The 15887-nt window shown below is 36.9% G+C and overlaps 1 protein-coding gene across 1 annotated transcript in view; it reads left to right on the top strand.

The window, feature by feature from the left end:
- LOC108917903 (1-phosphatidylinositol 4,5-bisphosphate phosphodiesterase epsilon-1) overlaps positions 1-15887 on the top strand; it is an 85357-nt gene that overhangs the window by 62451 nt on the left and 7019 nt on the right. The window contains exons 6-10 of the mRNA XM_018724717.1: positions 2625-2770; positions 9946-10252; positions 10483-10661; positions 10924-11107; positions 13497-13789. Coding sequence (XP_018580233.1) covers positions 2625-2770; positions 9946-10252; positions 10483-10661; positions 10924-11107; positions 13497-13789 — 1109 coding nt within the window. The remainder of the gene's footprint in view (positions 1-2624; positions 2771-9945; positions 10253-10482; positions 10662-10923; positions 11108-13496; positions 13790-15887) is intronic.

Genomic DNA, 15887 nt, shown 5'->3' with positions numbered 1-15887 from the left:
CATAAAGTAAATAATTACTAAAAATATTTTACAGTAATTCATTCATTATTTTATAATAACAATATCACGTTAATCACTACACTATGTGGGCGAACAAAATTATAAAGCTAACCCTGGAAACTTGTGACGTCAACCGAAAAATGGCGTACATATTTACCTTTTATATATTCCTTTTTTTTTTACTTACCTAAAGAAGGAATATTTTCGCCTCTCTTCACCAACTCGATCACTTCTATTTATACAATGTTTTACAATACACTTGCCCATGATAAAACGTCTAATTATCGAAATCACAGCGATGCGTACACGTCAAATGCTAGGACACGACTGAGCGCTGGGCTCCAAATCAGGCTCCAAAGTGTTTTCACCAAAGTCGCTCTATAAGCCAGTCTAGGTGGTCTGTGAACTTCAACATATCAATGATTTGTAAATTCGCAATTTAGTCCAGGAAACGAAGGGAAAAATAGGGTAAAATCTCCGAAATTTTATGAAAATTTGGAATTTCAAATTTCAAATATTACTGGAAATGAAAATTTTCCTATGCGCATAAAAAAACCGTGGGCTCAACTTTTGGCGGCACAATATGTTAAAAAAATTCGAAAAATGCCATATTTTTCTTTCTATTTAATTACGTATGTATCTTTTCAAGAGTTGATTTTAGGCGAAAATGGAAAAGGAAAGAAATGTTTGTAATCTAATAAATTATGATTATTATTGTAAAAATCGAAAAAATCGACAAAAATGGGGTTAAACAACTTACTACTTTTTAGGGATTTTTTTTGGGGTCTTTAAATCGGGTATAGGACCTTCATACTTGGCTCAAGAAAACTTCATGTTATGTGGAATCATTACACCAAATTTCATCAAAATCGGTTCTATAGATTTTGCATAATAATTTTGCAATCCAGATTTTGAAAAAAAATTACAAATCTTCAAAATTTTGCACAGCAAAAACCAAGGCCCTTAGATAATTGAAAATTGAATTACATATAGAAGGGCTCTCAAGCTTTCAAACGCTTTTTGAAAAATTCGAATCCATTAATTAGGAGAGCTCTGGCGCTTGTTTAAACGTTGGTCGAATTTTTGTACTTATAAACAATTAGAATAACTTTGTGAATATTCAATCAAATCAAATTTTTTAAAGCAGGTTTTAAAAGTTATTGGAAAGACGCTTTAAAAAAAACAGATCGATTGGTCAGTTAGTTACGTAGTTATAGCCGATCAAATTTAATCTTCATTTACACCAAATGTACTGGGACATCCGGGCTAATTTTTCGAAAAATACCTTTGGTATTCCGAGTACTTACCAGGCCAAAGTTTGTAATACTTTTCTAAATTGGCAACCTACTTTAAAACGTGTAAGTTATTTATGCAAACGAGAAAATCAAAAAAATCGTACGGGTGGCAGAGAGCGCGGCCGCTTCGGCCTGCTCGAAACTGAATCGTCGGGCGAGTTGAATACCGCGACACTCTTAAAAATTTTTAATATCTCAGCTTCTAGAGGTCCGATTTTGATGATTTTTTTTTAAATCGACGTCTCGCGATTTATAATAACAATTAGCATATTTTCAAATGCCTATCGTTAATAATTATTGGTCTTTCAACAGTCCGATAATTATTTATCTTTAAACTTCCTTTAATTATCATCTTTATTTTTTTATTGTATCAAAGGTAAGTGCATAAACTTATATACTGTTTATCAAAAATCAAAAACAAATTTATTTAAATTTTCTAAAATTGTTTAAACATCAATTATTTTCAAAATATGTCGAAAATTAATAATATAATGAGTCCAAATTTCACATCAATCGGTTCTATCCGAGAATTCGGACTAATTATAAAATATAACATTATTTTCGCGTAATTTAACATCTAAGATAATCTCTGGCAATTTCCACAGTACTTTCATCAATCGTAAATATTTCAATCCGTTCCTTTTTGCTTGGGACAAACATCATAACTTAAATTTTAACTAGACGACGGTAGTGACATCTCTTGTCGTGTCGCTATTGTTTATTAAACCCGAATCTCGCCTGCAAGTTAATCCCCGCCCCCCCCCCCTTACGAGCGAAATACCTTCTTCGAGATTTTGTACGTTTAATATGCGAGATTAAGACTTTAATCACAGAACACAAACACAAAACACTGTATTTATTTAATTTACATACCACGCGAATTGCGATTACTTGCGAATTCATAGGGCACAGGGCAGGACTGGCCCAAAGATAAAACATTACAATGCCATTAAAACAAAGAAGTAGTTCATAGTTGGCTGTGGAGATTCTTCATCGAGCTAATTTTCGACATATCTCATGGGCGCACAATGTTTAAGGGGGCTCTATAGTAAATAGGCAACCAACAATACATTTTTATAGATTTTATTACACAGTTTGTCTAAATACGAATTAATGCACGACTTTCCTCCATTCTAACGCAGATTTTCTATAAAATAGACTTAGTTTGAAACTCAAATTGCTTGTTGGTGTAAAGAAATTTATAATTTACAGTGCCGCTTGTTCGAAAGCTGCAAATTAAGGGACATGATAATTATTTATGTCATCGTAATTGCTCTCGGAACAAGAAATATTTAAAAAATAATAATTCTGACAATTTTAACTTTTCAGGTAAGCGCATGGGTGACCCAGCTGATAATAACCCAGCCCACGCATGATGCCCGAAGAGCTGTACTGTCGTGCGTCCTGCGGGTTGCCCTCTCCTCCTGGAACATCGGTAATTTCAATGGCGCCATGGAAATCATTGCCGGCCTCAAGTAAGTCCATATTTCACCCTTACTATCTCTCTCCTTCCCCCAACTTCACGTGTATTTTGATTCTTTTGATTATTTTACAAAATATCTGAACACCCTGTACATAATTGGTCCTTAAGTAGGCCGGAGTACTCTCGATGTCGATCTGTACTCCAGTACCAAAATCAGACTTTCAATAACACTTATTGGATGTAAAATATCAATAGTCTTTTCCATTTGTACGCTTATGACACGCACTGACATGCCTGAACTAATTATCGGAACACTATGCGAAATGTACGCCACATTAAAGTTTCCGTACAGAGAATACACTCGCTTATTTTTATTTGTTTCTGACTCTACTGCTCGTTATAGTCCAGTTACTCAGGGTTTTTACCTCCGAATTCTTTATAACTGAACCGATTGACGTGAAATTTTGACTGAATGTGGGGAATGCCTCAAGGAACAACATTTATAGTGCCGAAGTGTGCTTTTGCCCCGGGGGTGGTTCCCACCCCTTCTTGGGGGTGGAAATTTTTACGCCCAAAATAACACAGAAATCGATAGGGGAGTCAGTTTTAAGTAACAAATGTTATATAAAGTTTTTTGGATAATCCAATGCTTTCCGAGTAATTCATCATTGAAAATGTTGATTTTTTACTGAAAAAGTGCTTGTTTTCGGACAGTTTTTTGCAAATAACTCTGAAACCATTGGATTTAACGAAAAAGTTGTAATGAACAAAGAGAATGGTAATAAATAATTATTTTGTTTTTCTCTAATTGCAATATAAACCGAGTTATGGATTTTTAAACATTATTAAATGTTAGCTAAAAACTAAATTGGAACCAGTTAACGTTAAATAACGCCAAAATCATAAATATTAGGAAAAAAACTATTTGATCCTTTTTTAAAGTACTTTGAAAACCTTTAAAATGAGCTATTTTAAAAGTATTTAGAATTAAAATTAACGGAAATATGATCGAAATAACATGATAGTCTCAACAAATCAGTGCCTTTGGCGACAGAATTAAAATTAATTGCAATCCATTTACAGATTTCTTCATTTATGTTTTAAGAATATGTTCTGGGTCTTTGGCTCACTTACAAAGCATGATTTCGAAAAAAACTTAATTTTTGAAAATGTAAATTTTTCAATTTAAAAAAAAAATCGATTTTTACGCTGTAACTTAAAAATTAAAGGGTGTACGAAAAAAATACAAGAGTAAAAAAATTTAGCTTTATTTTTGCTGAAGATTTTGCTTTTTTATTTATTAATCGAGATATCGCCATTTTAAGTTATATGAATGAGAGAACCACCCTTTTCGAGCCCTTTAAACCCTTCAAACTTAAAAATGAAGGGCTTAAAAAAGATTAACTCAACAGTTCACGTAGCCCTTACAATTCCCTGCAAAATGAGCCTTTGTGCGATTAAAAAAAGTAAGAAAATTATCGTCAAAAAATAAACATGTGTATAGGTGATAATTTTAAGAAAATTTAGGTCAAACAAGAATTTTGAAGCATTTAGATCTTTTTTGTATATGTACGTATTTCGACATGTGGAATATGATCCGGCGACAACTGTCTAAATTCTCCTCCAATCATCGAAGAGGACCATCATGATTGTGAAGAGAATAGCAGTGACGACAAATAATCATTTACATAATTATAATGTTTTTTTTGTATTTATTATTATTAAAAAGGAAATTAAAAATTTATAAAATGATCTTAATTTTGTGTNGTATAAATGTAAGGGGTCATTTTTAAGGGTTGAAAAGTTGCAATCAATTCAAAATTATTTTATAAGAAGAGAATAAATGTTTATTTAATACGAATGCACATTTAAAATGTTTCTACTCTTTCAATAATATTTTTTCATTCTATTTTCGAAAGAAGGAGTATTTTTCAAGGGTTGAAAAGTTGCAATCAATAAAAAAATCAATTTTAATTTGATAAAAATGCATGATTAAAACGTTTCAAGTTGAAAAAAATTTTTTTATATTATTTTCATCCAAAGGTTTAAAAGGTTTTTCCGGGTTGAAAATTAAGGATAATTAAGTTTCATTTAGATAGCATATGAAATTACTCATACTGCATAAATAAAAGAGATTTGATTACATAAAATGCTTAAATTTGTATTTTTTTAATTTTTTACAATAAAGGGTGGTTTTCACCCCCTTAAGAACAAAAAGCACACCTAGCGCATATATAAGTTTTGAAGTGGGGGGTAAGACGAGCCTAATTCTAAATTTTGAGAAAAATCGATGCAGTTATAAAAAATTCGGAGATATTTTCAGCTTCATTAACTGGGCTATTACGTTGACACTGCACTGGAGTATTATTTCATTTAAACGACGCAATGGAACTGATAAATTACGTTACGGTTCGCAATAACGCAGCGCATTTTCGTTATTTAGTGTTCCCTCGATTAACGCGACGTTTATCCAAAACAGACATTAAAGTTGGCGCTGAAAAACTTCATAAATTCGAAAGCGGGCGCGGGCATAGTTTTAACGAAGTGCGCCGCGGAAATCGATATGAGGCGCGTGTTTTGTATTTGCCTAACAGATGCATAACCATAAATTTCGTCGCCGGGCCCAGTTTAGCCAACCAACAGGGGAGCCATAATGACTAGGACGGAGAAAAATGTATTCGTGAGGACCGGTTAATAGTGTTTACGCAACGTTACGCTTTGAATACCAACCAGAGCAGGACCGTGTGTGGGCGTCAGGAGGGGGATTTGTTTTTGCAATTTTGAATCTCTTTGTTGGAGCTTGCCATATGATTATGGGGGTTTTCCAGGTAAAAAAAATGCTGAAGTTGTGACATAATCGTAAAGAATACTGTGTATACTATCAGTGACTATAACAATAGTCACTGATACTATTTATAACTTTTGAATCATTTGACAAGGTCAGTAAATAAAGAAGTACACTACTGAACATCTAAATTAGTTCTTAAACTGTAAAAACTATTACTGGTATTCCGAACCTGGCGAATATGTAAGTTAATTTAATGCTTAATTCCCATCGAATCAATCTTTGTTTTATTAATTAAGTAACGTCGATAAACATTAAATTCATTGACTTAATTTGATTCGTCCAGCAGGAACTAGACCCAATAATAGATTGAATACATGAATACATAGTAACAGAAAAATATGGATATATAGACAACGAAATAATAATGAAAACAAACAAAACTATAAATTATGTTAAAAACACACAATTGTCAACTAATAAAAAATAATGTATGTATAGATAAATAATGAAACGGCAATAAAAAAATATCAAAATGCAAGCAATTAATTATGTTAAGGAAATAGGTATAATTATTAATGAATAAAAAACACACATGAATATGAATTTTAGCAAACAAAATAGAGAATGAAAAAACAAACAGAAAACCTCAATTACGGAAGAAGAAAAATCTTTTAATGTCTGTAACACTATTATTTTAACAATTTTTTTCGGATTGTTGTTTACAGTTACTTACTACCCATGTCAGTATTTTTATTTTTATTTACGGAGATATAGCACTCCCTTCAGTTTTGCTTAAAAATAAAAAAAGAAGAGCTTTTGAGACAAATGGCCCTCACAGTACTAAAGACAATAGTTCGACTTATCGTCAGTAAAAATTTGGAATTTTTTTATCAATTAACAAAAAAATTACGACGAGTTAAAGTGAGAGGTGACAATTTCGTAGGCAGAAAGCCCTAATTTTTTCAACATTTTCATTGATAACTAAAAAATGGGATAACGAAACTAACTGAAAATTTAAGCACACAATAGAGTAATAGTGAGGCTATATATGGTACGTTGTTTATTATGAATTAGTTAATAATAATTTGGTAAAATGCAAGAAAGTAATTGTGTTCCTGTGGATGTTTTTGAGGATGCTCAAGAAGCAATTTTCCATTCATTGCCAACGAAAACCGTTACGAAAAAGTGTTCGCCGAATTTAACGAATGGAGGGAGGAAAAAAACGGAGAGTAATGACAATAAATGAAGAAGTCATGCTATCGTACTTTTTAAATTTGAAGAAAAAATATGCAATTTCATCATGTGGTCGAAGTATTCGATGTTGAAGGCTACTATAAAGGTCTACAAAAAAATATATATTGGAAAATATAACAAGCTTACTGCTTATTTGAAGAGTGAATTGAAAGGATACAAAGCAAAGAAGCTGCAATATTGGAAAGGGCACAATATTGAAGAATTCTTGACTGGGGCTTCCGATAAAGAATATTTAATGATTAAGATAAAATCTCTTTACCTTTTACATATTGTTAGGTATATGGTGAGCTTTGAATTATTTTAGGTTGCATTAATAATGGGGGTTTCTGGTGCCTGTCGACATTGAGAACTGACAGAGTAGAGGAGCCTATATCTAACAAACTTGATATTGCAAGGAAAATCCAAGGAAAATATAGCTGTTCCTTACAAGAAGCGACATCCGTAACTTTGTCTACAAACTTCGGCAGATGTTATGCGTTCAGAAAATGATGACAACAATGCTACAAGGGTTGTTATTGACGGAAAGGAAGTTAAATGTGATAAAACAAAAAACGAAATGTCTATTACTATAAATGTGAATGTTAATATTAATAAGTAAATAAATTAAATTTAATTTATTATAGGTTTATTATTTTTTCATTATTCTACTAATGAAATAAAGCTACTTTATTCCACTAATGGATAAAGTATCACTTTAGACGGTTCATATGTGTGTGGATAAAAGTCCGATTATAAGGTGATTGTGGATAAAGGTTTTTTTTATATATTTTATAAGAAAGCGTATTCCGTAGAACCGAGATTGATTTTATCCAGTCCATTAACGTCATTAAATATTAAATGCACTACCTCGGTCCTTAAGAACTGTTAATGGTATTTACTCCAACTTGGCAAATTTCAAAAAATATTAATAAATTATACGAGACACCGGAACAAACGTCTACCAATAAACCTACCAATAAACGATCGTTTTTTATTTTTTCCTGGACTGCACCAATTGCATTTATTCCCCGTGGTACGCCATTTTCATAGGAATTTAATCCCAGTTGGAGTCGGAACGAACAAGAACAGGAGTACCTTATCGATTTTACATTACGAGAAGCTTCCCTCAGATATTCGTGTAGGAATATGAACAAACTGCGTTCCTATCCGTTACCCCGTTGTAAAATCTTTTAGATTTACCTTTGGGCTTTGCGTCTCCCGGTCGTATCCAACGTAAAAAAAAAAATGAATAATCGCGCGCCGTTATCGCCTCAGTAGCTCGCGAGCGCTGTAGGCGTATGAAAAAAAAAAATGAGAAAGCGGCATGATAATTGCAAGTCTTTTCAACTGTGCAAAGGAAAAAGTAAATGTTCTAACGGAAAAAAATAACATATATTTTGCACGTTTGTCGCATTCGATGGTTGTTATGGCGACAGTACGTCTTCTGTACAAACCGAGGTTAACATTAAAACAATGTCTTTTTAATAATAATCATGTCACGAAAACATTTTTATTTTCATTGCGGAAAAAATGCCTTTTACACGTAGGGACCTACAACTATACAACTTCGCTTATAACTTTTTTCCGTTCACTTCCACGAGAAAACAGTAAAGTACTTTTTTTTCGTCTTCAAAAGACCTACAATACTCGGGATCGTCCAAACTAATAATTAGTTAATTTGTTTATAAGGCCATAACTTGTAAACTATTCAACTTACCGATTCCAGAGTTCGTGTGCCATTAGACAGTGTTAAGAAATGAGAGGATGCGATGCCAAAACGCTCTGGTAATAATAACGCAATTTATAAATGTTTAATTCAAAAGTCATAAATAAACTTCTTCTGTTTATAACTTTTGATCTAATCAATATTTTTTGACGCTCGAGGGCTAGTTTTGTAGGTCTTTTGAAGACGAAAAAAAAGTACAATACTGTTTTCTCGTGGAACTGAACGAAAAAATGTTATAAGCGAAAAACGTGAATTTACGTAAAAATTATACAATTAACCAGCCTGTAAACAATCTTCCCCCCTTTTTATGACTGAAAACTAATATGTTATTGTACATAATATTTAGCATCTATAGTGATAAATTCAGCTTGCTGCAACAAAAAGTCGCGTCCAACTCTATATTTTCTGACCTATATAGCCAGATTCGCAGTCAAGAGCTTGCCAGTACTCTGCGTCATATAAACGGGTCACCGTACGCCTTGTGTGAGATAGCAAGAATGAAGAAAGAAGATTCCACTGATCTTTGCTGTAGGGGTAGGGGTTTCTTTCGGCCTCCAGCAGATTTTAACGGTTGTAGGCCGGCGGAAACTACTTGCTTCTGCTGCGAAGAGTACAACGAAGAAAGAGAACTCGACTCACTAGTTTGTTTATTTTCCTTATACAAACAGCGCTATCTTGTGGTTCCTCGCTTTCTTTTACCTGTTTTAGTTTCCGCTAGTCCCGACAGATATTTTATTGTGTTTTGATACAAAACGGTGTAAGTACAATTCCATCCAACAAAAACCACAACTGCAAGTGTCACAGCAACTTGCGCCCGCGGAAATAAGTCGGGCAACTTCTAAAATACTTTGTTTAGAATTTTATTATCCGCCCGATCGGGGTGTATCGGACACTTTTCTACTCCTAAATCACTTCCATTAAATTCCGAAGAGATTTATCGGCCGTGTCTAAGAAATAATAAAACTTTACAGAGCCGAGGCAATAAAACAAAGTCGATAGTACGAGTGCTTCCGTTGGTATTTGATCGCGGAATCAGTGTGAGAAATAACGACGGATAAAGTTTAGTCATCCCGCATCTAGTTACAAAATCAGTTGAAAAAATATGTGACACGAGTAGATTATTCTTTATTACGTAGATTTGTAACTCACTTTATGTTTCTTGACTTAAGACGGTTTGAATCCTCTCTGAAAGCAAAGCATTGTTGTACAGGGTCGGAAAGTCCCCATGGTTCATCGCCGTTACGTGAGAGCGATAAAGAAAGTCATAGAAATCCGTGCGATAGAGAAAGATGGCTACAATGAAGGCGTCTAATAGTCACCGCCAGATCCACTTCTTATTTATGGAAGGGCGAAACGGGCGGTAACTATGAGACGCCTTCATTATAGCCATCCTCTAGTGCAATTTTTTGGTGTAGCTCGACTCAACGACACTTAATTGCGTTGATTTAAACAACTCGACAAATCACGAAATCTGTTCCAGATCGAACAAACTCAAACCCTTCTGGCTGTCCATCACGGAGAAGGAGACGCTGCCCGTGCTGGACTTCCTTTCGGCGGCGTTGCTCTCCGCCGAATACGACCGTGCCTTGAGCAGGGCCCTGGCGATGGCCGAGTGCCCAGTGGTGCCCTTCTTCGGGGCTTTCCTGCGCGAGCTGCGGGAGATCCTGGCGGCGGGACCGCCGCCTGGCCACGAGGCGGCCGGCGCGATGGCGGCAGACCACGCCGCGCCCTCGGGGAAGCCGCCCAAGGCCAGCCACCGGGACCAACAGATGCAGCACAGACAAGTGGTAGGTGAGAACGACGACTTTTTTTTTCTACTTCCCTTTCAGTTCACGACATGATTTTTGTCTTGATGCGCCCTAAAATGATACACATAACCTTCACAAATTAAAGACAAAACTCAACGTACATTATAAGCATTACCACTAGATGGCGTACGCTGCAGTCACCGAACTGCGATTATCATCCTGCTTATCCTGCAGCGAACTGTAATTAAAGAGCGGAAATGTTGTTCCAGTTCATATCAGACTACAACGGGGAAGATCACCACTTCACCAAGATCGGACCCGGAGGGCTCATTAACCTGGAGAAGATCTACCGCACACAGGCCGTCATGGACCATATCTCCTTGTGCCATCAGCATTATCACTCCCGCAATCGTCTTTCACCCACCGTTAGGCTCATCGATTATCTTAAGTGAGTATTAGAGCGATTCTAGCGGCCGCGTCACGGTAAAACCGTTTGAGAGAGATTTAGTGGAAGGCGAGACCAAAATTGATGTCTACGAGTTTTTATAACAATGTTTCCTGTGTCATTCCGTCCAACTACCGAGAAATTCCTCCAAATTGTTTCTTTACATGCCGCCTACGAACTTGGAGATTTATTTTTCTACGAACTTGGAGATTTATTTATTTTTAATGAAATATTATTTTTATCATTCTGTATATTTTTTCTCCAGGGCATCAGTCACAAGCGAGCAACGCGTTTTAGCGCCGGCTCCCCCCGAAAAAACCGAACTAGACGCCGAATATGACTGTGATGTAGATGACTACCACCCCGTACAGCCCCTAGTGCACGACCATGGGGTCAGTTTCGTCTGCCTGTCGTCGCCCCTGACCAAAATCGACCAACACGTCATTCAGGTAAAATCCCCTATTTTTTTTTTAATTTGGATCTGGATCGTTCGTCGGTTGTCTCACCTATGACACACTGATGAGGACTAATAAGTCCGAAAGCGATCTGTGCCTGGTGGGTTAAACTGACGAACGATCCTAGTTGTTGCACTAGGTGTTGCGAGTACAATTCAATGCCGGTCGGGGCATATAGTCCGGGGAGTAGTTGTTTCTCGCAACACTGGCAATTAAAAACATTGTGTTTCGTCCTATGTGGGCGGCAGTCGTGCAACAAAGTACCTGGCAATGTAGCACGCCTTGCATTTCACAATCAGACAATTAAAGTCCCTCGATATGGGTAAAGTTCCGCAATCAACCGCCATTTTGGGGCAAAATCCTTGTTGGCAACATTGAAATATAATATTGGGTTTTCAATATATTTTTCGCGATTAAATAATTAAATATTCATTATGGGGTAGCTCAATATTTCTGTCTATAATTAATAATTAATGTTTAAGAATGTTTTTTTATACGGGGTGTTTCAGGAGGAGATGTACATACTTCAGTGTTATTCTACGGTGGCGCGAGCGAAGACCACCAGGGCTAGGCTCTATCCCTTACTCAAAGGTGGAAACACCCTCAGTTTAAGGAATAAGCGAACGCTTATCAAGGTGGTACTTCAACCGCAGCTAACCTACGCCTCCACGGCGTGGGGTCACGCGGCAAAAAGCCACTTAAAGTCATTACAGGCTGTGGAAAACATAGCCCTCCGCACGGCCACCGACGCGCCCTGGTACGTAAGAAACACTGACATATTACGAGACTAACAATACACAAACGCTACACAGACAATAAGACAAAACGCGGAGAAACGATTTGACGTAGCCGCTAGACATGACAATCCCCTCCTCAGGCAAGCCGTTGACTACGTACCCGACGTGACCGACAAACACAAAAGACCTAGACACCAACTTTTTGACCCTGGGTGACCACCCCAATGACCCCCCCCCCCTGCCCGCTAACCTTTTCTGTTTCAGAGACAGCCAGGATCAAGAAACGAAGACAACGACACACACACACACACATACACATCCCCCATACCCTCCTTAACCCTCCCCTCCCGCGCTAGCCTAAGGGCCACCTTAGCAAAGCGCATCCCAGGCTGCATAGCCGCACTACCCTACCCAACCATACCACACATAAACATGACACTACCCCCGGGGTTTACACAGACGAGCCGGCGAAGCAAGAAGAGCGCCAGAAGAAAGGGTCCTAGCCGGCGGGGCCCAGCCAGGACAAAAGGAGGTCCCACAAAGCGCCTACACCGGCCGCATTTGCGGTCGGGGTAGACGACGGATGGGGCCCACCTACGAAGGCTGTCCAGGCCTACACGAGATGAGGCAGGATAAAGAGGGATAATCCCCCTCGATCCCAAATCATTGAGGCCAATTTCTAGCCATAGAATAATGGCGCGAGTGTTATTCTACGTTCAATTTTAAGTAAAAAATTTCCTATGAACTTAGGTCTTGAAACGCTTCATTTAGGATATACAGGATGAGGATTTAAATCGCTTCAACTTTTTTGTAGTGCTATGTCATTTCGGAAAAACATTTTTCCCTATCTTTTCTACTTAAGAAATGTACACCTTATTGAAGTCTTTAGCCGTTTCCGTTAAAAACTCATCTAAAGATGACGATGCATGCAAATTATGTATTGTGTCAAACCGCTAATTTGGGACAAATAAGAACATTATTAGGTACTTGGTCAATCTGGGAACTTTACAGATAATCAAAGTCCCTAGGTTGATCAAGTACCGCAATCAGTTGTTCTAGTTTGTCCCAAAATGGCGATTTGACATATGTCAATTTGTGCTATTTATATAAAAAACCACCAAAATTTAATTGTTGCAGTATTTTAAATTAAAATATTAGTTTGTTATGTAATAAACTTGAAAATATAAGTATTATACATTTATATAATGTGAAAATGAATTAATTGCATAAAACTCAAGGTTGTCAGTAATGATTTCGCCTCAAAATGGCAGTTTATCAATATCCAGGGACTTTACAGATAACTATCGCCCTCTAGCTAGATACTTTACGTAATTAAAGTTCATAAGGAACTTAATACTGTTTTTTATTATTTGATATACTTAAGCTTTTACTTCCGGGAAAGCGAACTTCTTAGAAATAAATTAACAAAACCATTGTACTTTAAACTAAATTTTTTTGCACCAGAAGAAATGACCTTGACCCAATTTTCGGAAAGTACACGTCACATGATCCCATCACCTATACCTATACCAATAATTAGTTATACAACCATAAACCTACTAAGTTGATACAACTTTTTTAATTCCATGTGATACTTTTTTAAATAAATTCTGTTTGCGTTTAATTATTTTTATTACTAATTCCAGATCCTCCACCACGGCAGCACCTGCGTCCTGTGGGAGGGCGTCGAGGGGCCCTCCGCCCCGGGCATCCGCGGCGTCCTCTTGTACCTGCGACTGGACCGCTCGACGACGACGCTCACGTGGGTGCGCCCCAGCTGGAGTGGCCTCAAGGCGGGCACTACAAACGACTCCGACCCCTTCTCCACGGACTTCAATCTGTCCTTCAACCCGGAGGAGACGCTGGCGCCCGGTCTCTTGACCAAGTTGGCGCTGCAATCCACCGGGGAGCTGAGCACGGGGACCACTCTGGACGACGGGTGAGTGTTTGCGCTCTTTCCGATCGACCCCGTTCTTCCAGTGGGGTCAATAGGCGTGGGAACGGCGCCAGATCGCTAAGTCCCGCTGTCAAGTGTGGCGCCGGGGTCAGATATGTCGGGGGCATAAATTTTTAGAGTTCTAGGGTCAGACAGACTTAGAAGGTCCCGGTATGTGTACTGATCATTAATTAAAAAAAAAAAACTAAGCTGAACTGATACGTAATTGAGGTTAGGTTTTTCTGTGTACCTAATAAAAGTTTTAATCACGCAAATGAGCTTGCGGAAAGCTTCAAGGCAAAGTGATTTTGGAGGTCTCTAGACTCTAGTGCCTCGTGCTATACCTACAATTTGAATATAGAATCTTATAAAAAATACATGGAACAACTGAACAAACTGAACTCAGAGACTACTGAACAACAGAACAACGTATAATGTAGATAATAGCTGTATTTGTTTTACACACTTGCTCACTTTGGTTAATTCACTTTCAGTAGAGTTCTGAGCAAGTTCGTTTTTTTTTAAACAAGTGAACAAACCAAAATATGACCAAAATCAGTTTCCCCCTTTCCGATCTAACCTAGCCTAATATTGTGGTTTGTAAGAGAACAAGATAACCGAACAAAACATAACCCACAAATAATAATAATCATATAATTCTAAATAATAAGCCGCTGATAATGGATATGGATTAATTCGAAGAAGATATGTTGATTGTAATTATGTTGGGCACAGTATGATTGACAACGACAACCTAATTAAACTGAAATTGAACAGACGTCAAAAGTTTTAAATGGAGTAGATGTGTGTTTTGTTTAACCTAAAGTTAGTTCAAATCACGGTCACTTCTAGTTTGGTCAATTTGACCAAACTGAACTATAACCAAGTGGTAAAACAAATACAACTACTGCGTACATACCGAACCCCACCTCCTCCAATAGGTCCTTTCGTTTAGGCAAAATAGCTATTAGCAGCTAACTCAGAGTTACTCCGAACTGATATTAGTTGCCAAAACGAAAGGTAAAATATGAATATTACTCGCTGATATATGTTCATACCGTGTCCACGCAAAATGTGTGCCTAATTTCATGCTCCCTGTATTTTTTATTATGTACCAAATCAGTACACTTAATTTTCATGCGATTAGTATATTAGTAATATTTTCACCTTTGCTGAAAGATGCTTCTTCGCGGAATTTATCTTTGCTAAAGCTGCAGATTTATTGAAAGAATAATACGATTAAGAAGCAATTAATTTATTAACAAATGGGGAAGGACACAAAAGAGCTCCATAATGGATATTTAAAATTCCGTTGCAAGGAAAGGAGACTGTCTCGAACGAAATTGCATTTTCTCTCACACCGGCGAAGCCGAGATGAAGCGCCTCCTGCCGAACAAACAGGTAATTTAAATTACAAACGAGTTGTCCTCCAGCAAATTCTTTATTAGTTTTAATTCCTCTATTTTCGCAGCCTGATACTTCTCGTACAACTGCATCGCCTCGATCTCGCCCTCCACTTTTAATTGTCGAAGTTTGGCCTCCCTCTCTTTTTTCGCTCTCGTTCTGGTCGCGGAAAGCGGCGCTTTTTTTTTCAACTCGGCGTTCCCCTCCGAAACGAAATTGTTAATTTTGTACCAAATTTTCTCCTGCAAAGGAATAAGGTGAGCGTAATTGCGAGCTCTAAAGACTTGAAGGTAAATATTTGGAGATGTTTAGGAGCCGGCTTTGGGTTTAAACGTTTAATCTGAAAAGTTAAACGCTTTCTTTAAACAAAAATACATAATACTTGAAGAGGGCCAAGAGGCATGGCTATAGTAGTGTTGATTATTATTTTCGCCCAATGAATTTGTAATTAATGGTTCGACTTACTTTTTATAACACCCTTTTTAACAGAAATTAAGACATAACGAAAGTAAGTCATAAATAAATTTTATAATATATTTTGTGCAAAATAGGTAATTTAGACTATAACAAATTTTTACCTGAGCTTTTTCGACTCTCTCGCTTTTAATAAGAAACTGCCTCAACGAATTCTCTGCAGTTTTCTTCATAATTCCCTCCTGTTTCTCTAAAACAGGCACTTCCATCTGTAACAAAACAA

Source organism: Anoplophora glabripennis, unplaced genomic scaffold, assembly GCF_000390285.2.
Source record: "Anoplophora glabripennis isolate ALB-LARVAE unplaced genomic scaffold, Agla_2.0 scaffold17, whole genome shotgun sequence".
NCBI classification, from domain to species: domain Eukaryota; kingdom Metazoa; phylum Arthropoda; class Insecta; order Coleoptera; family Cerambycidae; genus Anoplophora; species Anoplophora glabripennis.
The sequence above is the reverse complement of the archived record's forward strand: the minus strand, read 5'-3'. Positions and strand labels throughout refer to the sequence as shown.